At 34.5% G+C, this 22,061-nt stretch overlaps 1 protein-coding gene across 3 annotated transcripts in view; it reads right to left on the reverse strand.

The window, feature by feature from the left end:
- LOC133534622 (pituitary homeobox homolog Ptx1) overlaps positions 1–14,676 on the reverse strand; it is a 71,993-nt gene extending 57,317 nt beyond the window's left edge. Inside the window, exons 1-2 of one of the 3 annotated variants that reach the window (XM_061873824.1) lie at positions 13,229–14,676; positions 2,368–2,662 (exon numbers count right to left, since the gene is read on the reverse strand). In XM_061873824.1, the coding sequence (XP_061729808.1) occupies positions 2,368–2,560 (193 nt within the window). In that variant the 5' untranslated portion in view covers positions 2,561–2,662; positions 13,229–14,676. Of the gene's footprint in view, positions 1–2,367; positions 3,604–7,729; positions 8,013–13,228 lie in introns of those variants that run through there. The other 2 variants (XM_061873826.1, XM_061873825.1) reach the window with 2 other exon arrangements.
- Between the last annotated feature and the right edge of the window lie 7,385 nt (positions 14,677–22,061).

The raw sequence follows: 22,061 nt of genomic DNA on the forward strand, positions 1-22,061 counted from the left end.
GAATATGAGTAAATCAACATCAACATCAGGACGCCAGCGCATATGTCACTGTATAATGCACAGTAAATTTGAAAGCGTCATGATAAAATTGGCACGGGCCCGGATAAAAGATAAAATTGCGTGTCACCGAAACAGAATAATCCCTAATTTTGTATACAAACGCGGCAAGTGCACCGTCCCCGTCACGGTCGTCACGCTGATGACGTGTGACGCTCACAATTTCGTCACGATTGTGTCGTGAATAAAACTAAAACACGTGTGGCAACAAACGATGATTATTGCTATAAAATTGTTGTAAAAATTGTATTGATACGAAATGATATGAGTATTATGGTTATTGAGGGCACTTGATCTTTGCTGTCTGTGTTTTTGTAATGTAATTGTATTGTTCTTTCTTTAATGATGGCGAGCGATCTGGTGTCAGTGTCAGAGTAGAATAGATACGAGTAAAACCATAGATAAAATAATCCACCATTAACCATTTTCATTTCGGCAAGCAATACGAGTAGTGTATCATAAAGGTGACAGGAATGCAGTTTCTAAGAAGTAATACGAGTAGATTGCGTTTTGATATTCAAATATTTAGACAGATAGCATACATAAATAATCTGTACTAAAGTATCCCTACTTGAATTATTACAGGTTCTGTGTGCATTCTTCCGATTATTTTTGTACAGTTGCCAAAGCTGATTGTCGCTGCTGACGTGAGGTTGGTCACGGTGAATAGCATCTTACTAATTAGTGAGCGATTGTTTAAGTTGTCGAGGTGGTGATTTTGTATATTTTTTATGGCTTTAATAACTTTACCTGTTGCAGGGATACAAATAATTGTATGTGCCTAGTAAGCGACATGCGTTAAAACTCATATGTATTGCAAAACATGTACAGTCAGTACCGTAGTCGACTAGGAATCCTTATAGTTTAGCCATGTCCGTCTTTCCGTCTATCCGCGGCTTTGCTCCATGATGGTTAGTGGTATAAAGCTGCAATTTGGCATGAATACATAAATCTTGCGTGGAAACAGAATGGCAAAATAAAAAGAAGGAATTTTTTTTTAGGATACCTCCCAGACAATATGTATTATGTAGCTTTAACGCAATGGTGTGGGGTATCGTTGGACAGGTCTTTTAAAACAAACAAGGGTCGCATTTTTAATTAAATAATCGCACTGAAAGAAAAATATATGTGTCCCCCCTCTAATTTTTGAATCCTGGGCCCAAAAAATTAAAAAATCCTAAAACAACAGCTTAACAAGTACTTTCAATGAAAATTATAGCGAACATGATCCGTCCAGCCGCTTTTGAATTATTGCAAAAAGTCTCCTCTTCTTAGTGAAAATGAAAAGCTATACCTACAAAGCGCTGCGAAGTACTTACTCGTTATGCTTATAATGTTCATGATACTTACTTATAGCCCCCGTTTAGCTTATTCTGGTAGAATGGTAGGACTACGGAACCCTACACTGAGCATGGCCCGACATGCTTTTACCGTATCCAAGTATTAGTAGTTTTTTTAACCACGCGTAAATTAAAAGTTGTTTGTACTACATAATATGTGTATACTCGTGAATGAAATGATTAATTTTACTTTGTATGGCCACGACACGAGAAATGTATCTAACCTATATCGCTATATCCAGTTATCTCTCAGCGCGACTGAAACTTATTTCATCAACGCCAAGGACCCAATTACGTTTTTTTACGTAAAATCGAAAGCACCCTATTTATTTACCCTCTTCGTATCCCACATCCCATCTCCGAGGAGCTACACATCTTCATAAAAATAAAACAAACGAACGAACGACTTCATCGGATGCTCGCCGCGGATCACGGACGAAAAGTCCCCTTTATTTTATTTACAAGCCCGGTGGAGTTTAAAACGGGATTTATTTGCCAATATAGAACGTTCCGGAATAGATCGTTTGCGATGTATTTCACTAAAATTCATCTATCGGGGCTTAGCGGCGATTTCCATTTCACATTATCTGCAGCAGTTTGCATTTATATTTTACATATGTTAACATATGCTATAGGACCTCGTCCCGTTGTACGCGTAACATTTTTTAGAACTGATCCTAAAATAATGACAGTGATCTACTCCCCTAGATAGATATCTTCGTAATTACAGCTTATGTTGTCCAATTTAGGACAAGGTCTTAGAGGATCTTTAATAATTTCTGCAAAATATATAAATGTTTGATATGGCTGAAATAACTCGAACTGGATTTCACTAAAATTTTCGTTAGTACCTACGAAGCCCCTACACAAAAGTGACGCTTTGCGATGTTATTTTCAATCGCCTGTAAGTCTTTGTTTCAAGGAACGACACAAATAGACATTTTTAGTTAATATTAAAATATAAACTTACGTTTAAGCTTTTCAAGCGGCTCGTGGTGTAGGGGCGGCGCGTGCGCGTGCAGCGGCGTGTGCTGCGGCTCGTGGTGCAGCGGCGCCATGAGGCTGGAGATGGCCGAGCCCACGGACGCCGCCACTGACTCGTGTAAGTGCCCCCCGTGCAGCTCCAGCTCCGACAGGCACAGGCCCTCGCTCAGCGGCTCCATGCCGGCCGCCAGCGCCTCTTTGTACACGCGGAGGTGAATGGTGAGGCCGGACGGAGTCGAGGGGAGAAGAATACAACACGCTTATGCGCAGCGCATTGGGTTCTAGAACAAATACATATATTTCTTTGAGAAAGTCTAACTAGCAAGAAAAGGAAGTGGCTAAATATATTCCAACACACCCTTGGTATCTTGTGGTAATAAGTGTGAGAGTTACAATATGTTTAGCCGCCTTGGCTGTCACTATCTATCACGTGAACACTAGCTTGAAAATTATCAAAGTTACGGTAATAAGAGAAAGTCCAGAATATGACTCAATTTAGCCTAGTCAAGTAAACTATCATCAGTTGATTTAACGTTGCTAACACAACAGATATCCAGTCTCATAAACAGCGAGATATACAACTTTCATATTTCAAACATGTCAGTGAGTTTTAAGCACATAAAATTCACTCACATAGCGTAGATAGAACGAGTACGTTAACTGATTTATGTCTTTAACGGGCTTTTTTACATTTCTGCATCGAGAATTCAATATTCAGCAAAAAGAGAAGCGGCTATGCTACGGTAGGCGGTAAATGACCTATTGAATGGAGTTTAAAATGGGTTTTAAACGTTTTAAACTGACTCTGCTTGATTTACACCACAATGGGTTGCAAATAGGTATATGACTATATGTGTTTTGAAATTAAAATAATTAGCTAAGATACATAGGCAATCTTGCTTTTTTTGGAAAGAGAACAGGCAAATCACAGTTTTTAATGAATTACTTGATGCACAAAATGCAAAAATATAAAGTATTATAATCAGGGCCCGTACATTTCATGCCGATGACGGAAAAACGACGTCACGCTATATAGAGTAAGATTCCAATTAGTCTTTTCGTAATAATTTATCATTTCTCAAGCACATCAGTTAGAATCTGTGCAGAAAGAGAAGAGTTGTGGAATGTATGGAGCCCAATACAGTCCACGACTCTTCTCTTTCCACGCAGACTGTAACTAATATATAGATACTTGACAATAGTACAGAAATGTCTAAGTAACTGATTTTCCCCTTATTGTCACTTAATAAAATAAAAGATTGATATTTTTTATTTTTTACAGTGTATTTTACGTAATAAGTATTATTTATTTTTCTACGCGTCAATAGGTTCGATCTAAATTTATAGCGTTATAAGAAAACTTTCTGTATGTTAAATTACGTCATTTTTGTGTCAACGGCATGAAATGTACGGGCCCTGAATTATAATAGAGTTATGAAACCTATGTTTACAGTTGTCGTTTCAATTCATTATCTGACCCACAAGTCACTTTTTAACCGACTTCAATTTCTATATTTGGCTGTAGTTATTTTTTATTAATGTATGTTTACTGATAATTTCGAGCCCCGTTGCCCGACTTGAGGTATCTCATACGTTATTAAATATAGGATTCACGAAGTAAATCCAAAAAAAAAAATTGAATAACTCGCAGTTATTTTTGACACGATTTTTATTGAATAAATCTGAAGAACTATAAAGAGTAGGTAACTTGACTGTGATGTAACAATTCCGTGTTTCATATTGAAACTCCATAATTGCTAATTGTTTTGTTTATTCGATAACTGATTTGACTTATTGTCAGTCAAAAATACAATTGAAAACTATTAGAAATTTAGGTTCTCAGCTGCAGATAAATACGTATCTTATAAAAGCAAGGGTAAGCCAGAGTCAGAGTCTAATATAACAAAGTAAGTCGAAGCTAATCTACTTGACGGTTAATTTTAGTGATGTACTGACTAGGTATGTGTTTGGCCGACTACCTAGCCAACTAGCAGAGTAATCGGCATTTGGATGGCCGATTAGCAGCGTTAGGCGTAATTGTTTACTTGTGTAGTTTAATTACTAATTGAATTATATGTAATTATGTTGTTTGTCATTTAATTACATGGAATGTAATTAGATGGAATTTAATTACATGTAATTCAATTTCTTGTGTAATTTGCAATTGCAAATACATTAATTGGTAATTTATCAACCACTTACTCAACTCAATTACTTTTCGTTGACCTTTTTATTAATTTGCAAATATGAAAAAATTTAAGGACGACTCACGCTAGACCGGACCGGAGCTTGAGGTGCTTCGTTTTCTATGGAAAGCACCACGTGATCACCGATCAGCTATCATAGAAAGTGACGTGTTGGACACCTCTGCCCGGCCCGGGCCGGTCGACCGTAAGTTATCCTTAACTTGGAGTAATTATAAAGAAAAACTTGTAATAATTTATACATTTTTATCCCTTTAAAGAGTAAAATGTGACAAGCCTCGTCGAAAGGTACAAAACAAGCTGTAGTCGTCGAAATGAGAAATAGACCAAATAACAGCGAGAGAACTTAAATAAGAGAAGTACACATGTATACTGATAATTTTCTATATAAAAATGGTCCTTTACTAATTCCAAAAAATAAAGCAGTCCTAATCAGTATTGAGTGAAACAAAGGATGCAAAGAAAAAATCCACAGCAAGTGCTACCTTCCAATCTAAGCTATTGGGTTCAGACTGTAATAACCGGTCATTAGGAATGGTCGACTGGTAGGCAATATGGATAGTCAACGTGAACTCTGGCCGCGCCGCGACATATTGAACACAAAAAAATTATACGCGCAGTACGAGCATTTGCGATATGTAGTTCAATATAATCTCCTGTGTGTTATAGCATTAAATAATCATTTAAATTGTATTACATATTTTATTGTGGCTAGAAGATTAATGTTCCAACTAACAGGCGAAAAATATTTGAATAATAATTACTATATTCATTCTTACTCTTTTTTTTCATACATTAACTAAACACTACTTTTACGTTATCTTTATCGATATTCAATTGTACAAACTCCCTTGTACAAAATCTTGCAACAATGCTAATTCGTATTTTTGTAATTATGTAAAAAGTCAAAAATTTACAATGTTTAGTCTAATTTAAAGCTTATTCAAAATTTTCATCTGGTTTTAGAACAAATATATATATATATATATATATATATATTTTAGAAGATTACATTTTACAATTGCCATTGATAATTTGTAATTCAATTCCTTTTTGCCCAACACTGCCGGTTAGTCGGGCACAAGCAATTGTTTTGATCCTTGCGTTTGCTATTTTGTCATATTAACTAAAAGATGTCCTCTGCAAGTTCAAAGACCAAATGATTGGTCCTGTGGAGTCCCAATTCAACTATTTTCAGTGATCTTGATCTGATTAGCAGTACACCTTGTTGGAGACCTTTCCAGGGGTTAGTTTCCCGTACGCAGTGGCCAGTCAAGAGCCTTTCCCCAGCGGACACGGGTTCTATGAAACATGTGCTCCGCCATTACACATAACATTAATAATTCCACTAGATATTGTCTCATTCTTAATTCGTTCTTGCAGGGAACTTCAGCACAACTTTCTCTCTATAAATAACCCTTTTCTTTAAAGAACCCATGATTTGTAGCAGCTCAATTTATTAAGGCGATTGTAATTGTCACTAACAACAAAATATTATACGGACTGCAACGACATAGGTACATGAATGAGGGTGCAGAGTGTTAGGGTCGGCAACGCGCATGTAACTCCTCTGGAGTTGCAGGCGTACATAGGCTACAGAGACTGCTTACCATCAGACAGGCCGCATGCTTGTTTGCCATCGATAAAATAATAATATGATAATATGAACAATAGTTATAGTATTCTCCTAAGGCCCGAGGTCCTACCTATAGGACTTATTTAGTTCGATGAAATTTAAATCATATTTAATTCGAACAGAGTTGAATTTGCTTTGTTTCTTTCCGTTTTCAAAGAAAGCGAAATAACTCTATTTCCTATACTATAGGTTCAAATTTTGGATTTTTCAATTGGATGGCTGGGCCTTAGGAGAGTAGGATACACCCTACATTTATTCATTTTAGTAAAATAGATAAAAACCATGCTAAATATTGACTGTTTATTACGAGTACGTTTATGTCCTGTTTTTCTGTAAGAAATAATAGGCCGACTAATCGACCTTTTTTGCCAACCAGTCGTCGAATAGAAATATGTCTGGTTAGCCGGCTTTCCCGACTAGTCGGTACATCCCTAGTATTTAACAAGGTTTAATTAAAGCGAGTAATTAAGTTCACCACCACGTCTGCCTAGTCTTAGCTTTGTGCCTTCATAAACTACCTGCAGTAGGTATTCCTTGGCTATGAGTATTAAGGTTAAAAGATCAAGTAGCATGAGACAAACGATATCATTGTTTACGAAAATTCATAAAGTTTCCCGCAATTAAATCGTTTTTTTTTTTTAAATGGAGTAGGTACATTGCATAATTCTCTAATTAAGCACACCTAAAAATTTAAAAATTGCATTATATCCAAAACAATTATATATCCAATACCTAATATTATTACTTCTACACATCTATTTTATGTTTACAACTTGTTGTCAATAAAAAGGTATCACATCAAACTTCGTATGCAATCGTAGCGAACTATGTTCACAAAAAGATTCTTATACTTAAACTCCTATAAAAGGTCAAAGACCTACGCGTTAAATAAGGCAGTGTCACAAAACTCGAAACTCGCACTACGCAAATACAGCTCGTATTTTCAGCGAGTGGAATTGAAAACGGTCTGAAGCCGGCAGTACTAATCTTGACTCAGCGGTGAGTAATTGAGCAAAGCCAAAGGCAGCAATCGAGCCGGCTGAGCCTCTCTTATCCCTTTAAACCAACGCAAAGCCTTTTTTAAGCCAAAAGATTTAAGTTGGCGAAAGTGGCTGCTCTATTAAAACGCGATTTCATTCGAATTTTACTCGAACCCGTTCTTCGCTGCCGCAGATAAAGATTCTCAAAAGTATTTTTATGAAATAAAATGAAATTAATAAAAAACAAAGTCACAATATGTCAAAATAAAACCCATGTACCATTTCGATTAATATTTAACGCTATGAAATAATAAATATACACGTAGTCAGTATAACAAATAATAACTTATGCACTGTAAAAAGCAATTTATGTTATTGTGTTATACTTAAATTCCTTATTTGTCTGATTTATCTTTTAGTAATATTTTATGAATATGATATAAAACAGTAGACAAAGTATCTTGGCCACACACTATATCATAGACATCATAGTCTACTGAAATTGTACTACGTGTAGTGTTTCCTCACCACTGTTCGAGTTATCAATTGATCACATACTTATTATTTTGAGTTCACAACACAAAAAAACGACTTATTCCAACCATTCTCATTGTATCTGTGCCAATTATTGACGAATGGGTACATTAGGTACTACTCGAAAGAATACTACTCTAAATCATTAGATAGTGACAGCACAGCAATAAAAACTAAAATAAGCAAACAAGCAGTTTATATTACTTTGCTATCTTTTGCTAGTGATAAATAATAATACTTTGTGATAAACAATGCTCGACTTTCTTTGTTTTAAATTATAATAAATTAATAACTTGTTTTTTTTTACGTGTACTCAAATTTTTTAATAACTTATTACATGAATACAAAATTGTTGATTCTCATACCTAAGTACGAATACGATTAGGTACAGTACTAATTTATTACACAATATACTAAAAGACACTTTATTAATATATGTAGATAACGAATAATTATTATTCACTTCAAATGAATCTTATTAATCATGCATCCCATGAATTCATATACAGTGGTTCCAAGTTTCATATTTTTAACGTATTACGTACGTTGTTACTTTTTAATATTTTATCTGTTTACGTTTAGACCGATTCAAGAATAGTCCCCGAGCACTCAAATATTGATATGATCCGGTCTATCAGCTGATATGGTATCGCATTGTCAATGATCAGATAGCGTTACATGTGTAAGGAACCGTTTAGATGCAATCTTAAGAGCATTATTTTTGTATGGATAAATATACCTAGAGTAGCAACGGAGACGTGGTTTTCGTTAGAATGACATGTTGTAGAATAAGACCTCTATATGAATTCAGATCTATACGACTACTAACATGTATTTAGCAATAAGGAAACTGTATCTCGTTTACTAACTAGTAATGATTTATGAAATTTAATGTTTTGAAATATTTTTTTTTGCATTATATTTTAATTTTAATTTATATCAGTTTGAAAACAAGATATTAAAATCAGACTCGGGCTCCTGAAAACCTTAATCACCGCCACACCAGGAACACAATACCTGCAGATATCTAGTCCTTGTGCTTGCATGTACTAACACGTTACGAAATTAATTTAAAAAATGTTAACTTATTTTTGCATACCTACACAAAATACACAATATGTTCGTATGAGATCAACACCTATGATTTTACAAAACAGTGATATATTTTGAGTGCATGTTATACATGTCGTTTATTTAGTCACCTGCAATAATTTACGGGGTGAATATATAGGTCATACTGAACAACTTTTACTATGGGACTAACCCCGAAATTTCGAAAAAAATTTGGCTGCTTCATACAATTTGGCTGTCTGACCTTGACATTTTCTATGGGAGAGTAAAACATTTTTTCACGATTTCGGGGTTGGTCCCATAGTCAAAGTTGCTCAGTATGACCTATATATTCACCCAGTAAATTATTGCAGGTGACTAAATAAACACCCTGTATAAGTAAGTATAACAATTTAATTCGTCCATCTATTCACGTGTCTGTCCGCGGCATAACTTAGAGAATTAGTACTAGTAGGTAGGTTAGTACTAGTGAAGACACTTGGCATGGGTGTATTAACTACACGTAACAACGCCAAGAATATGCACAAATAAAATGTAAGAAAACAATTACCGCAATATATAAATTGGGAATATTGGGCCTGCCCTTCGTTAAAACTATCCAAACGTGTAACCCACTATCTAATTTTTTTTGCAATTCCGACCCTATACTTCACTACGCATCATCCAGATTTAAGAGAATTAACTAAAGGACTGAAAGAAAGGTTTGAAAATGTAATAACGTAAAATTGGGTAAACTTTTTTATTTAATATTCCGCTTGTTTTGGATACATATTCTTCATAAACGGCCGTTCTTTTGCTACTTTTGGTATCTTATTTTGTCAGTATTACATAGGGTAGGGAATACTGACAGAATAAGATACCAAAAAGCAAAAGATGAAAAATGTACACACCAGCAAAACCGCTTTAGAACTTAAGAAGAAGCGGACGACCGCTTCTCCATACGCGTTTTTTATACCACGTCGGTGGCAAACAGAGGTGTTACATGCGCGTTGCCGACCCTAATGTAGTCCCCATTTTTACACAACAATTTGATTTAACAAAATGGTGTACACTTAAAGTTAGTAGGAAACCCTTAATATTGCAAGTTCAAGTTTACTATAAGAGTTACGAGCTTTCAAAAATATATTCACAACTTTGTTTTTGCAATCCAGTTTTTTAAAGACAGCAGAAACTGAAACTTCACAACACTACTACGATATTGTTAATATTAGATTGAATACTGAAAACAGTATGATAAAGCGTTATTTCATCATATTCAGGCTTAGCTAATCTCATGAATTTGGAGGATGACCAGACGTCGTATTCCGCCAAAGTTGTGTTTGCAAAGCATGCCCGTTAATTGTATACGAGTAGGATATAACTGCTAGTAAATAAAATAAATCACGTAAAAAAACATAGATGGCCTTGTAAAAATAATCAGTTATATACAGGGGTCGGACAAAAAGTGCGCATGACGTCAAACCACTTATAGGATGATTTCAAATACATAGTATTTTTGATTTTCATAAACAATTATCACTTATCATTTATCAACCTCTTTATTAAACGATATCGCCACTTGAAATGATGTACGTTTTTGACTGACACATTGTCAATCAGATGAACAATAAATTGACTTCGTTACTGTTTAGCTATTGTATCTTCACGATTATATTTAGCTAAAATTTATATTTACTAATGTATAAGACTACGGGAGAGCGGTGCTTCTTAATACAAGTATATTCATTACTTAAAAAGAGGCATCGGCACAGATGTAAAAAGCTACTTATAAGTTACGAAATAAATATTTTACATTTTTTTCATTTTCATAAGAAAACGCTCTAAAATGTCATGTCATCTTTACTCGAATATTGTGGCAATTTTCCGTTTTTGGAGGTACGTGACAAACACGTATACTGCTAATCTTACCTACTGTTCCCACTTTTGACTATTAAACCTATTTATCTGAGGATCCCACAGACTTGTTCTAACTAATTTCAAATAATTATACCTTATGGTAACAAGTTTCGTGAAATTTATTTTATTCACTACATCACCCTACCACCTGTATTATTAATTCCATGGATTTATTTACGTTTATTTTGTTACTTCATTAATACTACTTTGATACTACATGTCACACGGAAGTTTAAATACAAACTCAAACATCATCCTGTGTGTAAGATTACGTCATTTTTACGTCATCCGCACTTTTTGTCCGACCCCTGGTTATATATTTTGAAAAGAGTAAATAATAAAAATTCAAAATTTATTTTTGAACATATGGCCATAATAAAACTTGACTATTTTCGGAAAAAATAAATGATTGATGGATATACTTAATTATAATATTTTATCGGCAGATCTAAATACTTATATACGTTTTATGAATTAGTCCAGGGTTGGCAAATTTTAAGTACCTAATGTATGTTTTGTACGCCTAGAAGATTTTAAAAAATAATAATCCTAACTTATTAATTACTTAATTTATATGAGGGTATGATGTAAGTATTAACTCAGTACACTTATATTTAATTACACTCAAAACTATTGAAACGAGATACATATTTTTGACAACCATCTTCCCGACGTGCTTGCGACAAGAACGATATATCTACAAGGTAGATGCTGCAGTTGAATAGGTGCCTCACTTTCAAAAATTAACTTCTCAATATCGAAACGAAAAAATAATATGTAGTTTAAGTAGGAAGCTGAAGCCTCACATACCTCAGTCTCCCAGAAGCCGTGCCCAGGTATTTACCTTTGCCTTGTTTTTACGATAAAGTCCGTGACGAGGGCGGAGAACGCTTTAAAATTTCGGGTTTATTATTTAGTGGCATAGCTTTTAAATGGTAATTTAATTTTTATATATATTAATTATACCTATCGATATACTAGTGCACAAAGTTCGCATCCAGGTGCCGCAATATTAAAAATAATACTTGCCGCGATTTCTTGTGATTAGCTTATTTTCACTCTCTATTCTCTACCTCGATGTAGTTGCGCTTAGAGCTTTAATTTAATACCTCACACACCATGATAAACGAGTATGTAGGGAAGGTTTTTTTTATATATATTTTATATTGTGTTATAATTATATATTTGCATAGGGTATAAGTTTAAGAAATAGGTATTATAAACGTTTACGAGTATCTGTTGTGTAAGATTGTAAAGTATGTAAATAATGTTTGGGAAAAAAATATTTTGCAGCATAGTAGTCTTCAGGTTTTTTATATATATAGTTAATTTAGGTCAATTTTATTGTTTGGAAGTTACGTCAGAACAAGAATTGTTTGATATATATTTTATAATTATGTTATAGGTAATCTTACAAAGTATTTCTTTTATATCACAATGAAATAATTAAAGAATTAATGACAATTCTTTATGGCTATGTAAGTCATATTTTAATAAAATGTTTGCATAATTTTAATCATTTTATTCCCCAGGACATCAATCCGTCTTACCAATTTCATGATGAGGCATCTATCCTCAATAAAATCTCTAGAAAAACACAATTTCTCTGTTTGCCCTAAAGGTTGACAGGTATAGAGAATGCCGTGTAGGATTAAGTTCACCTTTTGTCACTGTATATTTTTTACTGTGCAATAAAGTTTGAATATAAAATAAAATTCTACATAAACTGAAAGACAAGTCTCAGTGTAGGACAAAAGATTAGACTATTCGCTATAGTTTATAATAAAATTATTCACGTAAGATAAAAACTTTTAATTTTAAAGTGGCTTTTACTCTACTCAAGTCTATCATCGATTCATCATGTATATTAATCTTACTTGGTTGACTTATTAATAAGATTTAGCTTAGCTTAATGAAGCTTAATTCGATTTATAGAATTGCATTGGAAGTTAATATCCATTCTTATATTCTTATTATCTATTAATCAATTGAAATTTAAGTAATAACTATGTTTCCTTTTTTCTTGTCAGATAACTGAGTATGTGTTGTTGTTGATCTTGTTAATTATTTTAAATATGCACGGTAGACAGTAAACTCTTGCATTGATTTACTAGCAACATCATTATTACCTACTTGAAGTTTTAAACTTGCCCGCGTGAAACATTACCTTAGGCCGCTAATTATTGGATAAAGTTTATGTTTTAATTTGAACAGCCTTTTGAACAGTCCAAAAAAAATACTGTGTCAGGCGTAAATAGAAAAGTCTTTTACGATGCTACGGTCAGTTACTCGTAACAGTTTTAAGTGTAGGTTTTAAAATTTTTTCCTTTTGTTGTTTCGGGTCTATAACCATCACAGCATACTGTAGAACTTGTAGGTGCATTCGTGCTATCTTACCAACTACAACTGCTAAAGTATGCATGTAGCAAATATCCTGTACAAAACTGAAATTTTGTGAAACATTTCAGCAGTTGTCTACATATGCGTAGCAGAACACTCACTGAATTAAGATAGGTAGGTACTCACTATTAACAAGCGAAAAGCTGGCTTAGCGCGTCTGATAATTCCGCGATTTTCACAGTGTGTGTACACGCAATCCGGTATCCGTCATAATCTGGGACAAGCCGCGGGATTACTAGCGTCACCACTAGCGTAAACACCAACCGAAACCGAATTCGAAACCGATAAATCAAAGCACGATCGCGACGTCGCTTATCCGCTAAATCCTGTCGGGATCGCGTAAAAAATACTAGTATTAAAAACAGTCTTAAGTGGGCTTACGTTCGCGGCGCGGCCCGCGGGCTCTAATCTCGGCCACTTCCCGGCACAATTTGAACCTAACTCCACCACTCTATACATCATCCGACCGCCCGCCCACCGCGCGTCTTGCGGATCCCCACATGCATGTAACCGTCCCACTCTCTCTACTGCCCTTCCCCGCTGTCTCTCTCGCTCGCGCTGAAATCTCGTCGCACTGAATTTTCAGTGCGTGGCGGAGGGGAGCGGGCCGCGAGCGCAGTCAGCTGGCCGAACTTGCGAAAATCGACTTTTTGTCGTGACGCTCTGTGACGTCACTGTTTACTCGAGCCAGAGCCGGCACGCAACGTCATTGCGATTCATGATGGAAATTTGTGACTTTTTGTCCATGCATTTTTTACCTTCAAAATATTTAGTATACCTAGGTAATATCAATAAAAACCAATACAACTGTTAGTTGAGTTAGTTTTCCTGTAATCTGTTAGAGTGGGTACCTAGTATGAAACTTACGGTTCTACGAGTACCAACTACACTTTAATATTATGCACCATACAAAAGATGTATTGTTGTATATCAACGACAGCTAAGCATTTTTACTGCGCTCATTTAAATAGTGCAATATGTTTTCCTTAAGCGTACAAAATAATTGCAGTTTAAATCGCGGGCCGGCGTGCAGCGTCCGCAATAAATAAGGCACAACGCAAACAGATCGCGGCATTAACCGCGTCGGCGTACATAAAGAGACCGATATAAATATAAAGTTCCCGCTACCGCGCGAACTTAGCTAAACAACGCCATAATTGCCTTCATTACTTAAATTACTGAAATTATTTATTCAAAAAGCTGGCAACATTTTGGTGAGATACGCCCCGCCTACGTCGTGTTTTTGCCCAATAGTGTTACGAAGCGGTGTGGGGGGCGGGGCGCGAAACAATATGGCGGCACGCGCGGCGTGCCTTCGGTGCGTCCGTTACTCGCCGTGCGCGGATCGGTTTGTTCCACGTGCATCATGTTAAAAGTTCGGTTTCGATAATTCATACATAAACGCAATTTTTAATGAGTCGGTAAAAAATCTATCGTGAATGCTACGCGAGTCTACGGTAGGCTACGCGCAGCTACGAACTGCAAAGAGCGCGCCACGCTGAGCCGGCGGCCGGCGGCTGGTGGCCGACGGCAACGGAATGTGATCGGTTGTGTTAGTTGTATTCAGAAGTAGGTAAGGTACCTACCTACATACTGGTTTCAATAAAGAAAAACGTAAATGTAATATTATGTAAAAGCTTGTTATTACAACAAAATAATATTATTTATATATACTATGTTTCAAAATATATATCTGTCAAATGTTTAGTAGTAGAATAGAGATTCATAATTTTAACCAGTGTACTAACAATAAGTTCATTTACCTACATACTTAATTAATAAGAAATGCCTACTTATTGCTTATATTAGGTACATAAGTACCTAGAATTTAAAGTGTTTTTGTGTATATTATCATGTTTGTGATTATTATCTGAATAATACTAATAAAATAAGCGTATCAACATTTATTAGGTAACGATCATAACAAGTTAAACTTATTCATTAAACTTTTCAAGTTATAATTATCTCTCATTACAGTAGCATGCAGATACTGCTTGATAAAATAGGTTCTTGGCCTTCATAAACTCACGAGGTATTAAGTTTTCTAATATTACAAGAAATTACACGCATGCATTCATTAAGTCTATCTTTACGATAAACCATTCCACTAGTGTTGCTAACAAAATGCGAAAGCGTATTTTATTTGGACCAATAATACCACAAAGCAAAGTTTTGGTCAGATGATACTTTATGATGATGATGGTTTGACTAAAATAAAAATTGGTACACGGTGTCTGGTTATCGATCTGTTTATTACCATTTTTAAAACCTAAGCCGTGCGTATGTGACAAGTGGAATACACCTTCATAAAAATCGTAGTTCATTAAATTTAGTAAGGTTAATCTATACATATTAAACTACAGAATACATACTTATAGATTGGCATTCTAAAATAATATTTATGTTCGTATTCCATTTTGTAATAAGTACCTAAGGATATTTGGAAGATATATGGATAAGTCCTTCTTAATAACTATGTAAATATTACTAATAGATAGCTGAAAACTTAATGATATTTTAGATTAATAACGATGTTGATGAACTTCAGGTAAATAAACGAAGATACATGTGCATAGTTACTTATTACGATGGGGTAATCAAATAACTGAAATAACTTTGCGACGGTCGTCTGTTCCCTTAAAATGACGTTTGATGCATAAATGTCAGAAATCGATCATAGCGTGGCTATCGCTGAAAATGACGAAATTAGGTACAATACCAACTTTTAATACATATACTGTGCTTAGTTATAGGTAATCTCAATCTCAAATGGACTACAGTGATATTCAGAATTAATCAGAGTAATCTGACAGCAACTTGAAAATAAAATATTGCGAATAATAATGATTATTTCACGAAATTTACCTTTGAAGCATTCGCTTACGAAATGCTAATTCTAATGATACTCGTATTGCTAGAAAGCTGTTTTTGTGTATGACGCTGTTATATTTTTAAGCCAAGCCCAGAATTACCTATTTATTTATACCAATAACCAGTTAGTAGCTACAATTTCAGAAGAGTAGCACTTTGGAAGCGATACTCGGGTGGATGCTTCCTATTGTATCTACTCGTATTAATAGTAAGAGTAAATAGGTATTTAATAGTTGTAGATATTTATTTTACGCTAATAAAGTTGTTACATTTAAATTTAAAAAATTCAAGAGCTTTAAGGCAACTTGAAAAATACCCCTTTTTGGTTGAGGGGAAGGGGAGGATTTTGCATGTTATAATTTTTCCCAATAAAATATCTGCCCTATTATAAAATGTATCCCATATATTATTTTATTATTACTAAACGGTGCAGTTAACTGACCAATTGTACACTTTATTCTTATGACTTAGGGACTGTTGTTGGCCACTTAACTGTGCTATGTATCTACTTGCACTTATAGTGACTAACAATAAGTTAATTAACTATGTATGTAGTTGTAAGCGAAAACGTAAGCCAATATGTGTCCTTTATTATTGAATAAAGATATAGTTTTTATATACCTACCTAAAACTGTAGCTGTGTATTTAAATAACCAGGTAATACAGTACCTCGGACATATGTCATATACATGTAAGTCATGTAACACAAGTAGAATAAGGAAGAACCTAACCTAATTTAAGCTATAATTACATAATATTCTGTCATTCTATTCTTGAAAACGGCTTTAATGACTTCCGTGACATTTATGAATAAAAAAAACCGTCAAGAGCATACCGGGCCATGCTCAGTGTAGGGTTCCGTAGTAACGGCACCTTTCACCCGGGTTGAACAAATAGGCAAATTTGCATAATCAGTACCTAATTAAAGTAACAGACTTACTTGTAATCGGAGACTTTGCATGTCTAAAGCTAAATATCCGAGAGCGAAAAACGTTTAGATTGCCATATAGATGAATAAGACACATATTTTAGAGTAAAATAAGCAAATTTTTATCTTAAATTTTAGCTTATTTAGATAAATAATGCCAAATGTCTTTAACAACCTACTCGTAATACCTAACCTAACCTTTAATGACTTTAATAATATCGTGATAACGTTTAACTGTACTGTGATGTATGATGTACGTCTATTTACTGTGAAAGAAAAACTTTTTGCGATAACTCAAAAACAACTAAACTGATCATGTCCGCTATATTTTTTATTTAATGTCTTTCTTAACCTCTACTTCCACGATTTTTTTTCATATTTTTTCGACCTATGGTTCAAAAGTTAGAGGGGGGGACACATTTTTTTTTCTTTCGGATCGATTATCTCTGAATATATTTACTTTATCAAAAAATGTTTGTTGAAGACTGCTATTAGTTTTGAAAGACCTTTCCAACGATACCCCACAGTGTAGGGTTGAAGCAAAACGAAAATTTCACCCCCACTTTACGTGTAGGGGAGGTACCCTAAAAAAAAATTAGATTTTATTGTACGACTTTGTCGGCTTTATTGATTTATATGTCCATGCCAAATTTCATTTTTCTAGCACTAACGACCACGCAGCAAAGCCTCGGACAGACAGACGGACATGGCGAAACTATAAGGGCACCTAGTTGACTACGGAACCCTAAAAAGGGGTATATATAGACTAGATGTAGATTTAGCTAAACACCGATGTAACGACCAGCTATTCGACAACTGACGACGAAGGTACCGACTTAAATAATTAATACAGAGTAGTAGCAACGAGATCAGAGTGAATGTTGTTGACGAGTAGGTACGAACACATTGCAAAATTCAAAGTGTATTAAGATACATATTTATATTGTCTTTTTACTACCTAATCAAGCAAAAATAAACACTTCGGTCCAAAAACCTTAAGCCTAGTCTGATTGGTCGCTAAACGACAGTGGAATTGCCGTATTAACCCGTCAACTAACGCGATATTTTAATCGACACGTCCCACAATAATTTGTCAAACTAATCGAGCGTAGCAGATGCCTCTCAAAAAAGACCATTCGTCCTAGTACTAGGGCATATATCATACAGCGATGGCACATCACTAACAAAGTACATCGATGCTCTTTCAAGGCAGTTATTGTACATCAACGAAGCGAAGGAGCAATCGAATGCGATTTTATTGGGTACGACATATTTTGCAATGGCGGGGGTAGCTGATAGAAGATTGGGGTGGCTCCCCTTGTAATACGATATCGTAATGTATAGTGTTTATGCATTTTAGCGAGCGATTTGCATAACATCTGAATATTAAATTTTGACAGTGAATTGGTTAATGATATTACAATTTTAAGTATAACGATTAGGCGTCCTTTTTTAAATTAAATATTGTCTAGATCCGCATTCAGACTTAAAAAATCATTTATATTTGACATAAGTACCTTTTACACATAGGTCTTGCCTATAACAAATCGAGTTGCAATTTTAAACGTTCGAATCAATGGAATCAAATTCAAATTTTGAAGTGCCTATAAGAACTATCGTATCGCTGTGCAGAACTGCTTTACCCAATAGGAAAACAATCTTAATTACTAGTAGGTAATTATATCAAGCATAATTAAAGGACCTGTAAACCAAACATAGTATGGTCATAATATGGTTACCAATTTCAATAGATTATTATGCAATACAGCCAGCTTTTTATATTAAGTGTAACTGTAATATTAAGTGTAACTGTAGAAGCACATATTGGCCTACATTGTAATGTGCATTTATTTCAAATTAAATTAATAAAGAATCAAAGACCGAAAAAATGTGTATCATTAAAAAAATCAACAAGTGATCCTTATCTTGCAAAATTACGATTAGGTAAAAAAGCACTTAAACCGTGATTACCTGTTATATTGTTTTTTTTGGAGCTCCCGAATACTCCCGATATAATAAATGACATAATAATTAAAACAACAATAATACTCGTAACATTATGATAATACTTAATAATGATATAAGATACATGTAACTGCGTCGAAATATCGGGAGCTCAATAAAAACAATATACAAGATAATCAAGGTTTATACCCCGGTCGATTTAAGTGTAGTGAAAGTAACCGTGAATCATTGAAAACTGTTAGGTAAATAAGGCTAGTTTCATGATAAGCATGACAGTAAGGGTTGTGGCAGACTAGCGTTTTTTCTGCGCGTATACGTTTGTTTCTGCATTTCGAGCTTACACGCGTGCAAAATTTCGCTTCATTTGGCTGTACTCGTCTATACACACTTACTCAAATGAGGTGACTCTGATGGACAATATAAAAAAATACAATAAGGTTAGATATATCATTTAGATACTGATCTGTCAGTGTCAAAAGTGACGTTTTTAGTTGAAGAAATGTCACTTTGGACACTGAAATGCCTGTTTGTACAAAATTGACTTAAAATTATAAGTTCCGATGCACATAGTCATGTTAATTTTACTAAACAGTTAGTTCATAAAGAAGTAATAATGTTACCTTGCTGTTTTTGCTATAAATTACGTGTTTATTGAATAAAATTTTAGTCTTTAATCGCATTCACTTGTTTAATTGCTCCTCCAACTTCCCGTTCCACATGGCGCCCTGCCACGTGAGGCGTCGGGTACTTACATAAGCATATCAAGCATGTAAAGTTTTAGCTCAATCGAACTCTGGGAAGTGGGTCTAATTGCAAGATTTGATTGCAATGCATACAGACACCGGGACCGGTGGAACTATATAAAAGCTTGTAAAAAAAGAATATATTTTTTGGCGTCCTACAGTTTGGATACCTACAGGTGTCCACCCAAATCAAAAAGGATAGGAAGGATTTAGTCATACATAATATTGTCACATGTTTATTTGCACAGCGTTTACAATGCCGCACATATCAATCGAATTTACTTCGTTAAAGTTTTTATTAAGTAAGTATGCTTTTTATTTGAAAATATGGTTGTGAATGATGTACTGGAAACCATGTTTTCTACATACCTAAAGGGATTTCATAATATACACTTAGGCTTTCAATAGAATCGGAAAATGTAACGAATTTAAATAACCATAATCGATATTGTAGGTATAAAAATGTAATATGGTATTAGGAAAAATATTTTTTTTGACGACCGGTTTGGCCTAGTGGGTAGTGACCCTGCCTACAAAGCTGATGGTCCCGGGTTCAAATCCTGGTAAGGGCATGTATTTGTGTGATGAGCATGGATATTTGTTCCTGAGTCATGGGTGTTTTATATGTATTTAAGTATTTATAAATATTTATATATTATATATATCGTTGTCTAAGTACCCTCAACACAAGCCTTATTGAGCTTACTGTGGGACTTAGTCAATTTGTGTAATAATGTCCTATAATATTTATTTATTTATTATTTATTTATTTATAATTCAGTATTATTTATACGCAGCTATAACCTTTTCCCACGTAATGACCGGTCATGACCTAAGTAATAATAAAGTGCAAACTTCAGTTAATGTAGGAGGTAGACAGCTCTATACATCTTCGAACAGTGGCCAAACGCCTGACATCAATACAACACGTCGTATACATAAGTCGACGACGATATGACACATATAAACAGCGCATGCTGTAACAGCCATAAAGATTAACGAGATTACAGCTAAGAATATAAGCCGCAGGGTGTCGGCTGAACTTGACCGACCATTCAACTTCTCTGATATGCTCAATATGTACAGATACTTTAGATAGTCTACATTATGAAGAACATATTTAGTTAAGTGCACTAAGATTTAAAAGTGAGTTTGGCCAGTCAGTTCGTCGTATACGATATTTTCGCACTGACCGTACTTTGTCTTGGTAATTCATAAAATTCCAGCAGACCTATTTAAAACGCTTATACACGATGCAATAGACAATGAAACAATGAGGTGGCCTATCACATATATTTTTTTAAACTATATTTCCATAGCCACTCACATGATTCTGGTGGCTAGAGGTTCAAACATTGCGCACCTCTAAATGATCATGGCAGCTCCGGGTACCAAACAAACGGAGTGTATGCGGTTTTTGATTTTTTTTTCTGTGAATGGATGCACAGATACGGTATATATAAACTATTTTCAAAACACAGACTACCAACGTGACAACATTTAGAAAATGTTTCAACCACAAGGACATAACTAAAGTATTTTTTTATCTACATTACTTTGCAAGGTGTTTGAGAAGTGCGTATGTGAAAAGTAGTTGTGTGTTTTTAAATACCGTAAGTGGTCAAATTAACATATTTCTATTAGTATTATATATTAAAATACTCATCGTATATTCGTTTATTAGGTTAAGCCTATATTTTATTCCTAATTAATATTGTTAATAAAAAAAATCTTCAAAACAATAGCTCAGTAGTTTCTGGACGTGTTTCGTAATTTAAATCCCCACATTTCTAAGATTACCAAATATTTTTTGGCTAATGAATAATATTTAATAGTTTTAGTATTAAAATACATTAATAAACCATAAAATGTACTAAATCATAATGTATTACACAGGATTGGCGATCAAAACATGTGACGGTGAGCTGTAAGTACAGTCAGCATCAAAAGTAGCGGATGAAACAACGCGCTAAAAGTATCTGATATTCCGGATAACTTTTCCAAATATAGAAAAATGTCTAAAATTTGCGCTCAAAGGTATATCTTTTACAGTCTTAGTTGTTCTATATTAAAGACATCACTGTTTGTCAAGCTATTACAAAATGGTAGATACTTATGAAACGTTATTTGATCCGCTACTTTTGATGCTGACTGTACAACGTGGTGCCAGTGGCAACCAAGATCATTTCAGATAGTTTAAGTTGAAAACGTTCAATATTTTAATTAAAGACAATAAGTGCATCAGATTATTATATGACTATATTTTAGTACTCGAGTGACTAAATTCGCCACAAAAAATCATGAACATAACGTATTGTTTCACGGCAAGTTGAGTAATTCTAAAGTTTCTTATCGGAAATTGAATTACTTATACTCAGCATTTTTAAAGGAAAACTATTATAGTATTTTATGCAACAGTTGTATAAGAAGGGTCAAAAAAGGCGAGTGGCGT

Source organism: Cydia pomonella, chromosome 2 (genome assembly GCF_033807575.1).
Source record: "Cydia pomonella isolate Wapato2018A chromosome 2, ilCydPomo1, whole genome shotgun sequence".
Classification (NCBI taxonomy): Eukaryota; Metazoa; Arthropoda; class Insecta; order Lepidoptera; family Tortricidae; genus Cydia; species Cydia pomonella.